The 14,260-nt window shown below is 35.7% G+C and overlaps 2 protein-coding genes across 3 annotated transcripts; both read right to left on the bottom strand.

Annotated features, from left to right (window-relative positions):
• Positions 19 to 4,150, bottom strand: LOC18782270 (polyadenylate-binding protein 4-like). Of its 2 annotated transcripts, none has more exons than XM_020560876.1 (8): positions 3,545 to 4,150; positions 2,468 to 2,777; positions 1,840 to 2,084; positions 1,446 to 1,739; positions 1,094 to 1,356; positions 889 to 945; positions 497 to 704; positions 19 to 399 (listed from the first exon to the last, which is right to left on the bottom strand). In XM_020560876.1, exons 1-8 carry the CDS (start codon positions 3,816 to 3,818, stop codon positions 302 to 304), a joined length of 1,749 nt encoding a protein of 582 aa, XP_020416465.1. In that variant the 5' UTR covers positions 3,819 to 4,150; the 3' UTR covers positions 19 to 301. The 2 variants fall into 2 exon arrangements, with proteins under 2 accessions (XP_020416465.1, XP_020416464.1); XM_020560875.1 differs by having other exon boundaries at positions 22 to 399; positions 501 to 704; positions 3,545 to 4,147.
• Positions 4,672 to 8,697, bottom strand: LOC18784012 (protein CHUP1, chloroplastic). Its single transcript, XM_007214878.2, has 5 exons — positions 8,226 to 8,697; positions 7,571 to 7,801; positions 7,362 to 7,471; positions 5,880 to 6,650; positions 4,672 to 5,793 (listed from the first exon to the last, which is right to left on the bottom strand). Exons 2-5 carry the CDS (start codon positions 7,719 to 7,721, stop codon positions 4,924 to 4,926), a joined length of 1,902 nt encoding a protein of 633 aa, XP_007214940.1. The 5' UTR covers positions 7,722 to 7,801; positions 8,226 to 8,697; the 3' UTR covers positions 4,672 to 4,923.

A 14,260-nucleotide genomic window follows, 5' to 3' on the forward strand; every position in this document is an offset into this window, starting at 1 on the left:
GAGAGAGAGAGAGAGAGAGAGAGAGACCTAATCTACAGCACAAACCAGAAAAAGCTAAACGTTATATTCTAATTGATTAGTACTGAAGAGTCTAAGTGCTGGTCTCGCCTTACTGGAGATTTACAGAAGCAATCAATTGTACAGCATCTTTTGCAAATTACACGCAGAGAGAACAAAATGCTTTGACAGAAACTGAACTAGTAAGTAACAAGACATATAGCAAAGGTAAAATGCCACCAGTTTTCAGGTCAAGTAAGAGCGGCACTTTGCAAAAACAGGGCGATGATCTGCACTGGTCCTACTACCATTTGCCACCTTCAAAACTTGAGCTTCTTTGACAGAGTTGTTCATCTCCAACGGCATTTCTGACGTTCTTGTTATCTGTGCTGCATGCCCACGCTACAAGGAAGAGAGAGAGAGAGAGGAGAGCACATAACACAAGAATTATTGACAGTCACATGAAAAATAAATAAAATCCTCTGAATGAAGTACTCACAGACCTCAAGATTCTCAGAAAGAGGGTGGTGACGAGCCCTTGAAGTTGTTTTGGAGTTCTCAGCTCTGCCTCCTGTAGCTGCTGATCTTGAACTTCCTGTGGGTCCACTCTGTTTGTAACCCTTCTTCCGGTTGCCAGCTTCATGACCTCCGTGATTCACAGAGTTCATATCTTGGGCATGAACATTACACGTAGCATATGTCCTCGACTGTAAAACAGGTGAAAAGAAATTTATATCAGTTCAATCCATAACAAAGCCAGCATAGGACAAGAACATTGTGAAAGCCTTTACATATCAACAGAGTGTCTTATGAGTTCTAAGATGGCACTTTGTGAGTGGTTAAAACAAAATTATGTGACTGTAACTGAAAAAAATGAAAAACTTAACCTACATTCTTTTGGAAATTCTCATTCCTGGTGCTACCCCACTGTGCTTGTCTGGATGGAATCTGTGGCATCATAAATGAAGTAAGAATAACTTGCTGAGACTAAATACACACGCAGAAACTCACACACACACACACACACACACACACACACACACACACACACACACACACATATAATATATATTAGCAAATAAGGTGGATTACTTACCCATGAGAAGTTTTGTGACACCAAAGGATACTGTGCATCAACGTTAGTACCAAAAGTTTGATACATGACCGGTTGGTGTAGCGGAGGAGACATAGGAGGGCTAGGGGAAACGCTGTACTGGAGTGGGGGGAGGATAGTCCAGTTTGGAGGTTGGAAAGATCTTTGTGGCAATTGATGATAAAAGTAATTTTGCAGATCTCTGCAGCGATCTTCTTTGCGTTGAGCCACAGCCACATACAGTTTTCTGCCTTCGAAAATGGTTCCTGACAAAAACAAACTCAAATCACAGAGGTGTAAACCAAATACAGCCTTAAGAGGACAAAAAGCAGGAAAAGAGACACAATGAGTTTACCATTAAGAGTATTGAGAGCCTTTACAGCTTCTTCAGGAGTTGAGAAACAAACAAAGCCAAATCCTTTGCTCCTCCCGTTATCAAAGCACATCACTTTAACCGATTCTATCTTCCCAAAGGCACTAAAGTGCTTTTCTAATTTTTTATCGTCAATATATTCAGCTAAATTCTTAACGTAGAGATTCGAAGACCTAAGTTTCTCAATCGGACCGTTGAGCATCTCATTTTTACAATTTAGAAGCTTTTCCCTCTCAGCTTTCTTTTGTGCCCTTCCTACAAACAAATGTTTTGTTCCTGATCCACATTTTGATTTTGCTTATTAGAGAAAGTTTCAGGCATAATAATGTTACAAACAAAACCAACTAAAATGAGATGAAGAAAGTTGGAGGTTTACCCAGCAGTGCACCATTCATGGCCTCAATCGCCTTCTTAGCCTCTTCTTGTGACTCAAACTTAACAAACCCAAAACCTCTTGACTTCCCGTTGGCATCCTTCATGATGGCAAGACTATCAACCCTTCCATACAGAGAGAACTTTTCTTCAAGCAGATCCTCAGTTACATCTTCGTCCAGATTTTTCACATACAGATTTGTAAATTCTGATAGCCTCTCACTTTTCTTAACAAATTTTGACACATATCTAAAGAGAAATGACAGGACAGAAAACAATTACAAAGCATAAATTTATTGACAAATAAATCATTTTAACAAAAGCGGAAACTATAGGAGAGTCCTTTATATCAATATATAAACTCAGAACCTAGAAGAAACACATGTAACCATCCAGGTTATAAAGAATAGAAGAATTTTTGGATAACACACATTGCCCAAGAACATCATAAACAATCAACACCAGGAAGACAAGCATATCGAAGGAATAACCATGACCTTGTAGATCATTACTTGTCATTAAAACAATGATCCATTGAGGGCCATCCATTGAAGTTTATTCAGTCAAGAACATTCGAGAAGAGAAAACAGGAGTAAGTAAGAAACACAGAACAAAGGAAACAGAGGGCTTACAAATTCTTCCCCATAATAACAGTATCATTCAGAGCACTGACAGCAGCCATAGCTGAATCCTCTGTGTCAAACTGGACGAACCCAAAACCCTTACTCTTCCCATTTTCTTCGGCTACCTTGCAAGAGAGTATAGTCCCAAAATCGCCAAACATGTCCTGCAACTGAGTGCTGGTGACTGAAGTGTCAAGGTTCTTCACAAAGATATTGGCAATACCAGTTTTTCTTGGAAGAGCATCCCTTTGAGACCACATTATTCTCATGGTTTTCCCCTTCAATTCAGTGTGATTCAGACAAGCCATAGCCTTGGATGCTGATCAAAACAGATAACTCAAAGTAAACAGACGCATCAAAGATCAAATAGAACGTATCAAAAAAGGTGGTGCAGAAATCAAACATGAAAGCAGACATAAGAAACTCAGAGAGTAAGAAATCTGGCCAGGAAACAAAAAAGCATACATGCAAATATGCAAACAGAGGAGGAGATCTAACTAGAGAATCCAAACAGAGAAGTTGAGCACAAGAAACAAAACCACCAAGAACCTATTTCAGAAAAATGAAAGTTGGTTCGCCATTAAGCAAGAAAATGCAACCAAAATAACATGAAACAAAGCCACCAGAACCAAAATAAACCCGAAGCAGAGAAACTGGGTAACCAAGGTTGCCATTGCGAAAAAGAAACAAAACCACCGAAACCCATTTCAGACACTTGAGTAACCAAGAATGCTATTACAAAAAGACATAAAGCCCAAGAAACGAAACCACCCAAAACCCATTTCAGGAAAATGAAAGTTGGTTCACCATTAAACAAGAAAATCCCCAAAAAAAAGAGAAAAAAGAGAAAAAAGAACAACTAAGAGCTAGACAAAAGATCCCTAGCCACCAGAACCAAAATAAAACCCAATAGAAAACCCATTTCACAAAATCGAAAACTACAAGGAACCATAAGCAAAAAACAGCCAATATAACGAAGATACAGTCACATAACAAGAGAAATCTACAGAAGAAGCAGAGCTACTATACATTGTCAAACAGAAAACGAAGACAAAAGAGTGGGGTTTTGAGTGTCGTTTCCGTTACCATGGGAGTGAGAGTAGAAGTTGACGTAGGCGTAGCGAAGGGACTCGCCGGAGTGAGCGTTACGGCAGAGGCGGACGGAGGCAATGGGGCCGATGAAACGAAACGTTCCGAGGAGGTCATCTTCCGTGACCTGTGGGTCCAGGTCACCCACATACAGCGAGACATTCTGCAGAGGATCAACCGGCGGTGATTGTAGCCGCAGTAGCGGTTGTTTTGGTGGTGGTGGTGGAGGCGGCGGCATTGGGGTTCTTGCGTCTGACGCCTCTGACGCCATTTCCTTGCTGCTCAAGAATCACAGAGTACAGAGCTCGGAGAGAGAGAGAGAGAGAGAGTTCTGTTTGTTTGTTATAACGGTGAGGATGGCGTGTGTGTACTGTACGATATATAAAGGCGAATGCGAGGGAGGAATTTGTACGGACGGAACCCACTCGCTTCGAGTAGGATTTACAGAGTCTACTCGCTTTGGTTGTAGCTTTGGATTCTGGGAATGCTGAGCGTCGCGAAGGGCGGGAAATGGCTGAACGACGCCGTTTAAGTGGAGGCGTTTCTTCGTTCACGTGCATGTGCGATACAGCTGTCATCCCATTCAAGAGGTTCAAAGGATAAATTTGGCAACTCATAACTTGGACGGCTGGGATTGTAATAGATTGTTTGTGAAGAAGATCAGTGTAACTGAATCGGTTAGGATTAAACCATGTAAGAAAAAGAGGAAGGCAGGCAGGCTAGTGACACAATTTTTTTAGAAAAAACGTCAATTTGATTAGAAGAAATCAATTTGAAGTGCCAAAAATATTAGGGAGGCTTCAAACCGCAAGTCAATCGGTGGTAATGTAATGTTGAAAACTATTGGGGGCATTACATTAGTGAGTCCATTGTCACATAATTGTCATCGCATAAGTTCTTTGAAAATGTAGCTGTGCTTCTCTATATCTATTGATGAAGCATTTGGTGGAAGAAAAGATAATTCAATTTTAATTTAATTGACATGGGATTTGATTTTAATTCATGGTTAAATTGTAGGTTGGATTGTAAAATCTACAAATCGACCAATAATATCAACCGATTAAGGATTTGTATTCAAAATGTTCCCTAATGCATCGTTGTCGATTAACCGGACGTTACTGTCAAAAGTGAACAATTGTAATTGGAAAGATTTATACAAATCATGTCAATAGTAAAGGAAACTCCAATGTATATAATGGAACGTTCATTCAAAAGAGAACTCAAAGCACTCCTCATCAATTGAAATGCTTTTGTATTTTGCTCAATTAGTTCCTAACTAGCTTCAAATGACAAAATATGGTAAACTGGTATTGATTTGCTAACTTCTTAACTACAAGATTCACTTGTGTATATATAAACCAGATGATGATGAAGAACTAAGATGCTGATGCTGATTTTCTGTGTACCTTGGGCGTTGCACCACGAGAGCTCATCAAAGCTTCGGCATATTTCACCAACTCAGCTTTCTCGGTAGAATCTGAGTCTTGATCAGATTTGAGGGGCAAATCTGCAGAACCTTCCCTGCTGAAGGTCTTATACGCCGGGGAGGATCCCACATCGCTATGTCTTTGAACACTTTGTACATCCTTGGTATCCTGCTGCTTTGGACTCCTCCATCTGGGAAGATCTAAAGAAGCTCTAGATGAACTACGCGATGAAGTTGCAAATACGTTACTCTGACCCTCAGGCCCAGTATAAGCTGCTGTTGATTTACTTGAGCTGCAATATGGAGACTCGTTATCTTCTGCATATCCAGTTCTATCTGTTGACAAAACCCGGTTTTCGTAATGAATGTCTTTACCAAGTACGAGTCTCCTTAGCTTGTTGAACAATTTGCTCTTAGTGGTGGTGTTGGTTTTTGTTGCCGATGAATTATCAACAGAAAAATCATCAAACTCCGGAGAGTCTGTAAAAAAGGAAGCATGGGAGGATGACCATTGATCAGAATCAAAGTCGACCATCATCCCCTTCTCCCCCATCCCTTCAGTGTTTGCATATTCAACTATTAGCTGTTTGGCTTTCTCCTCCGATCTCGGGCTTAGTGATTTACTTAAGTCCCTTGCCGCTGTTTTACCAGTTGGGGGCTGAAAATTCCGCAGCTCATATCGTAAGCAAGCATTTATCCACCGGAGGTAAACTAATTCTTCAACATCAGAACATCGATCAACTTGGAGTTGCTGAATTTCCTTTGTCAAATCTTCATTTTCTTGTCTTAAACGCGCGCTCGCTTCCTTCAATGCTTCTGCCTGTAACAAATTGTACAATGTAAATTTTAAAAGTAATGATCAAAGGAAGCCGGGAAAACAATTAAAGAATACGATCAGCTAATTACCTCTGGATCTTCCAGGATAGAATTTGCAAGGATTTGTGTGGACTCCAAACTCCGAGCCAATTCAGAATTTTCTATTTGCAATTGAAAATTAGACTTTCTCAATTCTTCAGCTTCACCCTCCAAATCTTTTAGCCTTCTCAGGTTCAATTGAATCTCGGAATTATCAGCAGCTTCACTATCGTGAAACTTCTCAACTCTTTTCTTAAGATTTAAGATCTGTTCTTTGTTCTGTTCAGCTTCGAATCTGAGTTTCTTTTTCAGAATCTTGATTTTGGCCCTAGTAGCCTCAAGCTCACCCACCACTTTTGCATGATCAGCCACTTGTGCCTCCACTCTTCGGTTCTCTGCCTCTAAAGACTCAATCTTGAGAGTGAAAAGCTTAGCCTCCATGGTGTTTATCTTTAACTGATTTTGGAGCTCCATAACAGCAGTCTCCTGCTCTTTCAGGCCATAATACTCGAGCAACTGGACCTCAAGACTCCGCTCCCTCTCTCGAAGCATTCTGACTGTGCTTCTGAGGTGTCTGATTTCTTGTTCATGTTCTTCCATTTCTGAAGTTCTAAACGCTTTCGGAGTGTCTACATCTGACCTAGGCGTTTCAACATTCATCCTTGGAGAAAAACCAGAATTTGCAGCGGCAAAGTCAAATTCCTTCACAAGATCATTGAACACTGGCAAGAGTAATCCATCTTTACCTCCACCATGTTTACTGCATGGAGAAACGCTGGATGTGCAATTAACAGCACAGACCTTTGGGATGTATGTCTCTTCCTGGTAAAAAAACATAGAAATGCTTAGTTCACTGATATTAAATTTAACAGGAACAAAGTCACTCATTTGGTTCTTCATAACTATGATCAAGATGAAATACAGATATATTCCCTCTCATGCTCAAAAAATGAAGGAACAAAGATTTGCAATAGAACGGATTTCATTAGTCACGGCAAAAACGCATTACAATATTCAGGAAGCAATCGCTAGACAAATGAACAGTTGAAAAATTAGTGCATGATCAAGTTATGTACTTGCAATCCAACCTTCTATGTTTGGTTTCCACCACAAATATAAAGGGAAAATAGGGGCAAAGAACGAATGAGAAATTCCATAATCGTATCTTTAGTTTCTATAATTGGAAATGTAATCCTTCATCATTCAAGTGAGACAATTAGTTGGATAATCATGAAGCTATCACACCAATATAAATCATCTCTTCCTTTATATGAATCATCTCTTCCCTCATATAAATCATCTCTTCCTTTATATAAATCAGAAGGAATGCTATCACACCAATAAAATCCTTCAGAACTGATTTTCGTTTTTTATGGTAAAGCTACATCAGCATGTAGAAATAATCTGCTCATATAAGACTTTCTGATCAAGCAACAAAATCATTATTACTGTAAAATTTTGAAATCAATCGAAAACAAAAACAGAGATTCCATAGTGAATATAACTAAGACTTTATGATCCATCTGAACATACATATTTTTCTGACGCAATTGAAGCATTGCATGAACTGTGTGGTTTCCTTGTCACATTAAGGTCATCCTTTCGCCGATGTCTTACTCCTGGATCAACTTCACTTTCTTTATCTACATACATAATATGATCAAGATGATGAGTAAATCGAAAACCAAGCAAACAAAGAAAAACTCCACCGAAGGAGATCAATCTAAGGTGAGAAGACAAACCCGAAGAGCGCGGTGAGCGTGGAGGAGGCAGGGAGGGCTTGGTCCTTTTGATTTTGAGACGAGAAAAGAGAAATCCAGCAAAAGAGAGAGCAAAAGCCACCCCAAATTTCAACAAAAGAGGCTTTATGTCCCTGTTCTTTCCCAGCACCATATTAAAAACCCCCTAATTGAAAAGTATTAGCCACATAGTTTAGAGAATGATTATGGTTCCTCTTCTTCATCATCCTCCGTCTACATGAACATGACCCATGAACTCATGTCAGATTAAACCACACGAGAGAAATTATCAAAGAACTAAACCCTTACTAAACCTTAACCCAAAAGAATAAACATGAACCATATCATGTGAATTAAACCAAAAATGACAACAACAAAAAATTCAAACAAAATTAAAAGCCTGATTTTGATCAAAGTTTATACCAGAAACAGAAAAGAATCACATAACCCATTACAGATTAAGCCAAAAAAAATCACAGGAATTAAAAACTAAGCCAAACCCATCTCAATTCAAAAGCGTCTCTACATACCCAGAAAAGAGAAAATTTCATATAGATCATCATGTCAGATTGACAAAGAAAAAAAACAAACATAAAATAGCAAAAATAAGTAAGACCCTTTTGAATTTATGGTGACTCAAAATGAAACGAGAACTTACAATTATTTAAGGGAGCGTTTCTCGAAGGCACTGAATCAGTAAGGATCAAAAACACAGTAAACGTTTTGATTTGGTCTGTGATTTAAATTTCAGTTGAGGATTTGTTTGTCTCTCTCGTGGGCTGATGAAACAGTTGGTAAAGTATAAAACAAAATCTTACATGAAAATCTTTTTTAAATACAATGTTCAGAAACATCTGCCACTAATTGTTGTCTTATGTCATGTTGGATGTGATGTACAAAAAAGCAGCTCAGGGAGGAAAGATATTCTGCTTCCAGGTGGACAAACCATAAGAAAAAGAAAGAAAACAGAGTTGTTTTGTTGGAATCTCTCAAATGGAGGAGGAGAAGAAAAATGGAGAGGGTTTTTGGTAAATTTAGAAGGTTTGGTTTTGGACTTTGATGAAAGTACTGGACAGCCTATAATTAAGAGCGCCCTCTGTTCTCTTGTTGTTCACAGTTTTCTTTTCCCTCCATTTACAAACTATATATTGAGTGGGTAAGAAGGTGGGAACCTGGAATTTATTATTGGGTTTCTTTTTTTTTTATATATAAGATATATTCTACTTTAATCTAATCTATCGGAAAGGAGATTCAAACTCAAATACAGAATCACATTCGTTCTAGATAATTTGACTAAATCCACGTCTACTATTATTAGGTTTCATTTTTAAAAAATGGAAAAGAGAGAGAAAAAAATAAAAGAGGTGTGGACTTAGGTCAACAAGTATGGAAATTACACAGCTTTAATGCTTAAGATTTGTACTTTGACCAAGAATTAAAAAATTAGATTTAGTTTCCGTATATTTAGTTTTTTTTTTTTTTTTTTTTGGGTTAGATGTTGTTTTTCCATTTTCATTCTTGTTCTTTGAAATCCAAATCATTATTGTTCAATTATTTCAATAAAATATTGGGTCTTTCTTCATGCACGTTATTACGACCGCGTTGGTGGTGACTAACCATAACATTATTCTTTTAATAATTATTTCTTTTTGGTTCAAAATTCTTAGAGTTTTCCCTTCTGAGTGGACAATCAAAGTGTTCAACATGAACACGCTTTGTTAAAGTACATGTGAAACTCGAGATGTCGGCTATACGGTTAATTGTGGATTTTGTTTGGATTTATAGTTAATTGTAGTGATGTGGACTAATAATTTTAGTGTGATTTTTGTCTGTATTAATTTTGCTTTTAGTATATTAATTTATTACTCTCTTGTAATTGATATTTTAAATATCTTTGATCGTACTGTTAAAATTTATCTAATAAAATTTCTTTTTGAAAAAACAAAAATTAGATATGAAACTCGTGAAGAAAAAAGGAGTGAAGGGACCCCCCAAATTAACAAACTTTTGGATGCTTGATGGAGAGCATAGTATGAAATATCGATAATATCGAGGATATTTCAGTTTTTTCGAATCACGGATATTTCGAAACATATCCATGTACATATCGTATAAATATCGACAATATCGACGATAATATCGGAAAATATCGATGCCGATAATTTCGCTCACATTTCAGCAATATTTTGTCAAAATATCGGTGTAATATCGCTAAAATATCGAAAATATCGAAAATATCGATGTGAAGGGAAAAAAAAAGTTTTTTTTAAAAAAAAAAAGGGAAAAGGGGGAGAAAAAAGCACAAAGGGGATATGAACCCCTCCCATTTTACTCCTCCAACACCTTAAACACCATATCACTTATGTTTTTGTGATAATATGCTAAAATATTTATATTTATATGGGTGGTATGTTAACAATTACATGCAAAACTATTTTGGGGATTTATCATTTGATGACTACTCTTCAGAATACACTTACTCTACACATAGAGATGATGAAGATAGTGAAAAATTTGAACCTCGTAGGAACTCTATGTGGTACTAAGTCACTCATGTATCTTACCATGCAATGTATAAAGTGTAAAATATTATAGTAAATCATTATATATAAATGATTACGGTGTATTTAATCTTTTTTCATTAATTATTACATATTTTTTACACTCATAGTGTTTGCCCGCTTGCTGTATAATCAACTTAAATTAGTTAAATCCATCATGCAATGCATTTCCTTCTAATTTTTTGTGATAAACTCATAGATAATTGACTAAATAAACATTCTCCAAAGTTTCAATAAAAATTTCCAAGTTTTTCTTACAATTTCCGTGGTTTTTATTCAATTTTTATCGATATCGATAATATCCCGATATTTTCATCGAAATTTCCATATTTTTGGATTACCGATATTTCCGATATCATCGATATTTTAGACCTTGATGGAGAGAGAGCCTGATTGGCAACAGTCTCTAACTCTCAATTGTATGCTTAATTTGCATTGAAGTGGAACCTTACCAACTGTAGATTTCAGCCATGTGGTTGGGAAATTAAAAGAAATAATTTAACCTTGAACCAAGAAACATCCAGCGATTTCTGCTTCATTAAACAAAAGTTTATGTTGGAAGCCTGAAACGCATGCATGCCACCTAATTAACTAACTATATAAAGACTTTTTAAAGTATATATATATATATATATATATATCTACCTTTCAAATGGAATGATCAGATTAAAATACGTGGCTTAATGGCTGGACCAGTGGTTACCAACGCTCTTAGTTTTTAATACATTGCATCAAATATTAATTATGGAGAATAACTGGCTCCTATATCTTGGAAGCGGTCATTCTTACTTGCTTGGTAATCACAATGCGACATGTACGTGTGTATAAATTTTACTTTTTATATATTTTTGATTTTATGTGTGTAAAACTGTAATTTATCGAAAATATAAATAATTTGTTATAAAGAATTTACGCTTATATTTGTAAATAGTTGACAAAGTTGGCGATCATCAAACTAACCTTTTTATCCTATGTATATAACACATCCGTTTACCTAATGCATTATTCTCAATTTGTAAGTTCCACTCTGTCAATTCTCTAAAAGACCTTGTCTCTAGTAAGAGATTATTTGAAAAGTGAACTTACTTGATATCTTGTAGTTAATTAATAGCGGTAGTTATAAGGAGCTTGCAGTTCAAGTAATTAAGAATATTTACTACTCATGCACCCGAGGTCTTAAATTCGATTCACCCTCTCAATATTGTTTTGCATTAAAAAAAAATTATAATAATAGTGATAGTTGTTCTTGTGTTTATAGTAGCTAGTATCAAATTCTTTCTAGCTAGGATAAACACAAGATGTTATCTGTGAAATGTGACTTTGTCTAATTGTCTAGTAAATATTGTGAGGAATATTATGCCTGCGGAAAGTATTATAGGTATGCTCTGTACAAGTTAGAATATCAATTTAAACACGCTACTGTTGTGAAGTTTGAACAGATAATCAAGAATATTCTAATTCTAGGGACAGCCTTTTAACAGCAATTAAGTTACTAAGTATATATAAGTATATATATATATATATACAGTCCCCTTCTATTGAGGGATCCCTCAAATAATTTTATTTGAGGGACACCCCTTAGGGTACCCTACAATTTTTTTCCCAATGATCCAAACCATCTATTTTTTAGGTCTTTATTCATAGATCATCCTTACAAAAAATTAGACAAATCGAAAACCGTTTCGACATCCAATTGTGTCTTACAAAATCAATGAATACGATGCTTCAAGAAAATGCTAAAATTTCAATAGCTTAATTGAGTGGTCAAATAATATCGGATTCAAGTGATTTTTTGTTGAGATGATCTTTGAATGAGTATGTACAAAATAGACGGTTTGGATTAGTGAAATACAATCCGGAGTGGGGCCTACAAGGGGTGTCCCTCAAATAAGCTTATTTGAGGGATCCCTCAATGGAAGCTCTCTGTATATATATATATATATATATATATATACATGGCTATAACATCTTCAGCGACATTTCTTTAACACATGACATAACATCAAATTGTGGTTTAAGTTTGAACACGTTGAGTAGCCTTAACTGCCTTTGAATTATGCACGGATCATTGCTAGGCGTCAACATTACATAATTAATGAAGTCATATGCTCTTCACATTTGCAAGAGAAAGTTGGTGTAATTTTTTTTTCACTTGCCTTTGGTAGATCCACAAGATACTATCGCAAAAGGTAGAATCATAAATTTTTCAATGCACGGGCTAACTAAAGTTATTAGCTTAAAATTTAATGATATATATATATATTTTTGTACTAATAGTTTTTATAATTTTTTTAGAAATAAAAGTATATATTAAATCATATAAATCACGCTAGTTGTAAACACAAGAAGAAAAAAAAATGGAATTAAAACCATATTATTCATGAAAGGAAAAAATATTTTTCTTTTGAAGATACGTTAATAGAAAAGGATATGCAATTGTAAGTTATTTATTTATTTATAGTTTAAAATATTAGACTATGCATGTTTGAATTTTTTATTTTTTCCCCAAAACTTTCCCTAGGCTACAGCCCTTAGGCTAGTTCCGCCCCTGACTATCACTTGCCTTATTTTAACAACCGAATTATTTTTTCTTTTTTTGCTCCACTTGTTGAATGAGATAGCATATAGCAATAAACAAATTTATTTGGTAAATAATATTTAAAAAAAGATAATTTTTGTCTCCTTCCTGTAAATTAATACGTTTTGAACTTTGAAACATGTGAAAACATAATTCATATAGAACACATATTTTTTTTTTTTTTTACACACATATCATACTGCATTGGCATGAATGTAGGAGTTTCTACTTACAGTCTAGTCTATAGGGGAAAGAGTGAAGTATTTTCCTTTTTAAAAAAAAAACAATTTCAATTTTATGTTGCAGAAGTTTAAAAGCTCCAACCTAACCAGTCTAGTACATGCAATTACTAGGAATTGGAAGCCGACTTTACGAGAAATTTGCTCCTGGTTAGTCTTACTACATCACGAGTTTTTTGCAATATTAAAGACTTTCGGTCCTTAGGCTGAGGACTCTACCTTCCTCCAAGTCCTCAATGCCATATCTAGATTTTTACGTTGAAAGAGTTCTTAGAATCAGAAACAGACCAAAGCAAATGGTAAGTAATTCTTTCTTGCATAAGCTAATTTTACACTATTCAATTTAGTGCTAAATCAATGCTGAGGGGATGTTCATAGACTACTCACCAAACGACTTGATTTCGCGTTGAGATCAAGATACGTTTGGTGGGAAGCCTTTGAACTTTTCATCATAGTTTCGGTGTCATGCACTAAACCCTCTATTATGATTGAGATGACCAACCATCAAAAGATTTATTCGTATCAGTTCAAGAATTCGAAATAATTTGAAAGAAAAAAAAAAGCCCTCAAATAATGTCGATGGATACCTCATTTGAAGGCTTTCAATTGATAACTTAATTCTCTATCCATCAGGAATAGTTTCTTTTTCCATCAATGTTAGCATTCAAACCTTCTTATGCTTTGCTTGCATGCATGTTCAACATTGTGTGAGTAATAGCTAGTGAGAGTTGAATGAGGGCTTGATGAACAAGGTGATGAGGGTTGTCACATGTGTTGTAGCTATTGAGAGTCTAGCGAGAACTTTTCTTTTTCCTTTTAAAGCTTTGGCCTTGATGGTAATTCCATATTGGATAAAATGAACAATTCACATTTAAACTAAGGATTTAGTCTATAAAAAACATAATTTTTTTTAAATACAAACGATAGTATAAACTACAAGGAGAGGGAGGTCTCAAAAAAATAAATTGTTGAGTCTCTCACAAGGTTGCCTTTTTTCGCCATATATATGTAGAGTATTGTCATTCTTACCACATTCTCATACCACCTTATATGGCACATGAAGTGGACAACCACATCAATTAAAAAGTGTCAATAAATCATTAAAAAAAAATTTAAATTAATTTAAATTAATGTGGTTATCCACCTCATTTGTCATATAAAGTGGTATGAGAATGTGATATATATATATATATATAGTCCCCTTTTATTGAGGGATCTTTCAAATAATTTTATTTGAGGGATTCTTCAAATAATTTTATTTAAGAGACACCCTTTAGATTCCTCTACAAAAACAAATTCAATGATCCAAACCATC

This window comes from Prunus persica, chromosome G3 (assembly GCF_000346465.2).
Source record: "Prunus persica cultivar Lovell chromosome G3, Prunus_persica_NCBIv2, whole genome shotgun sequence".
Taxonomy (NCBI): Eukaryota; Viridiplantae; Streptophyta; class Magnoliopsida; order Rosales; family Rosaceae; genus Prunus; species Prunus persica.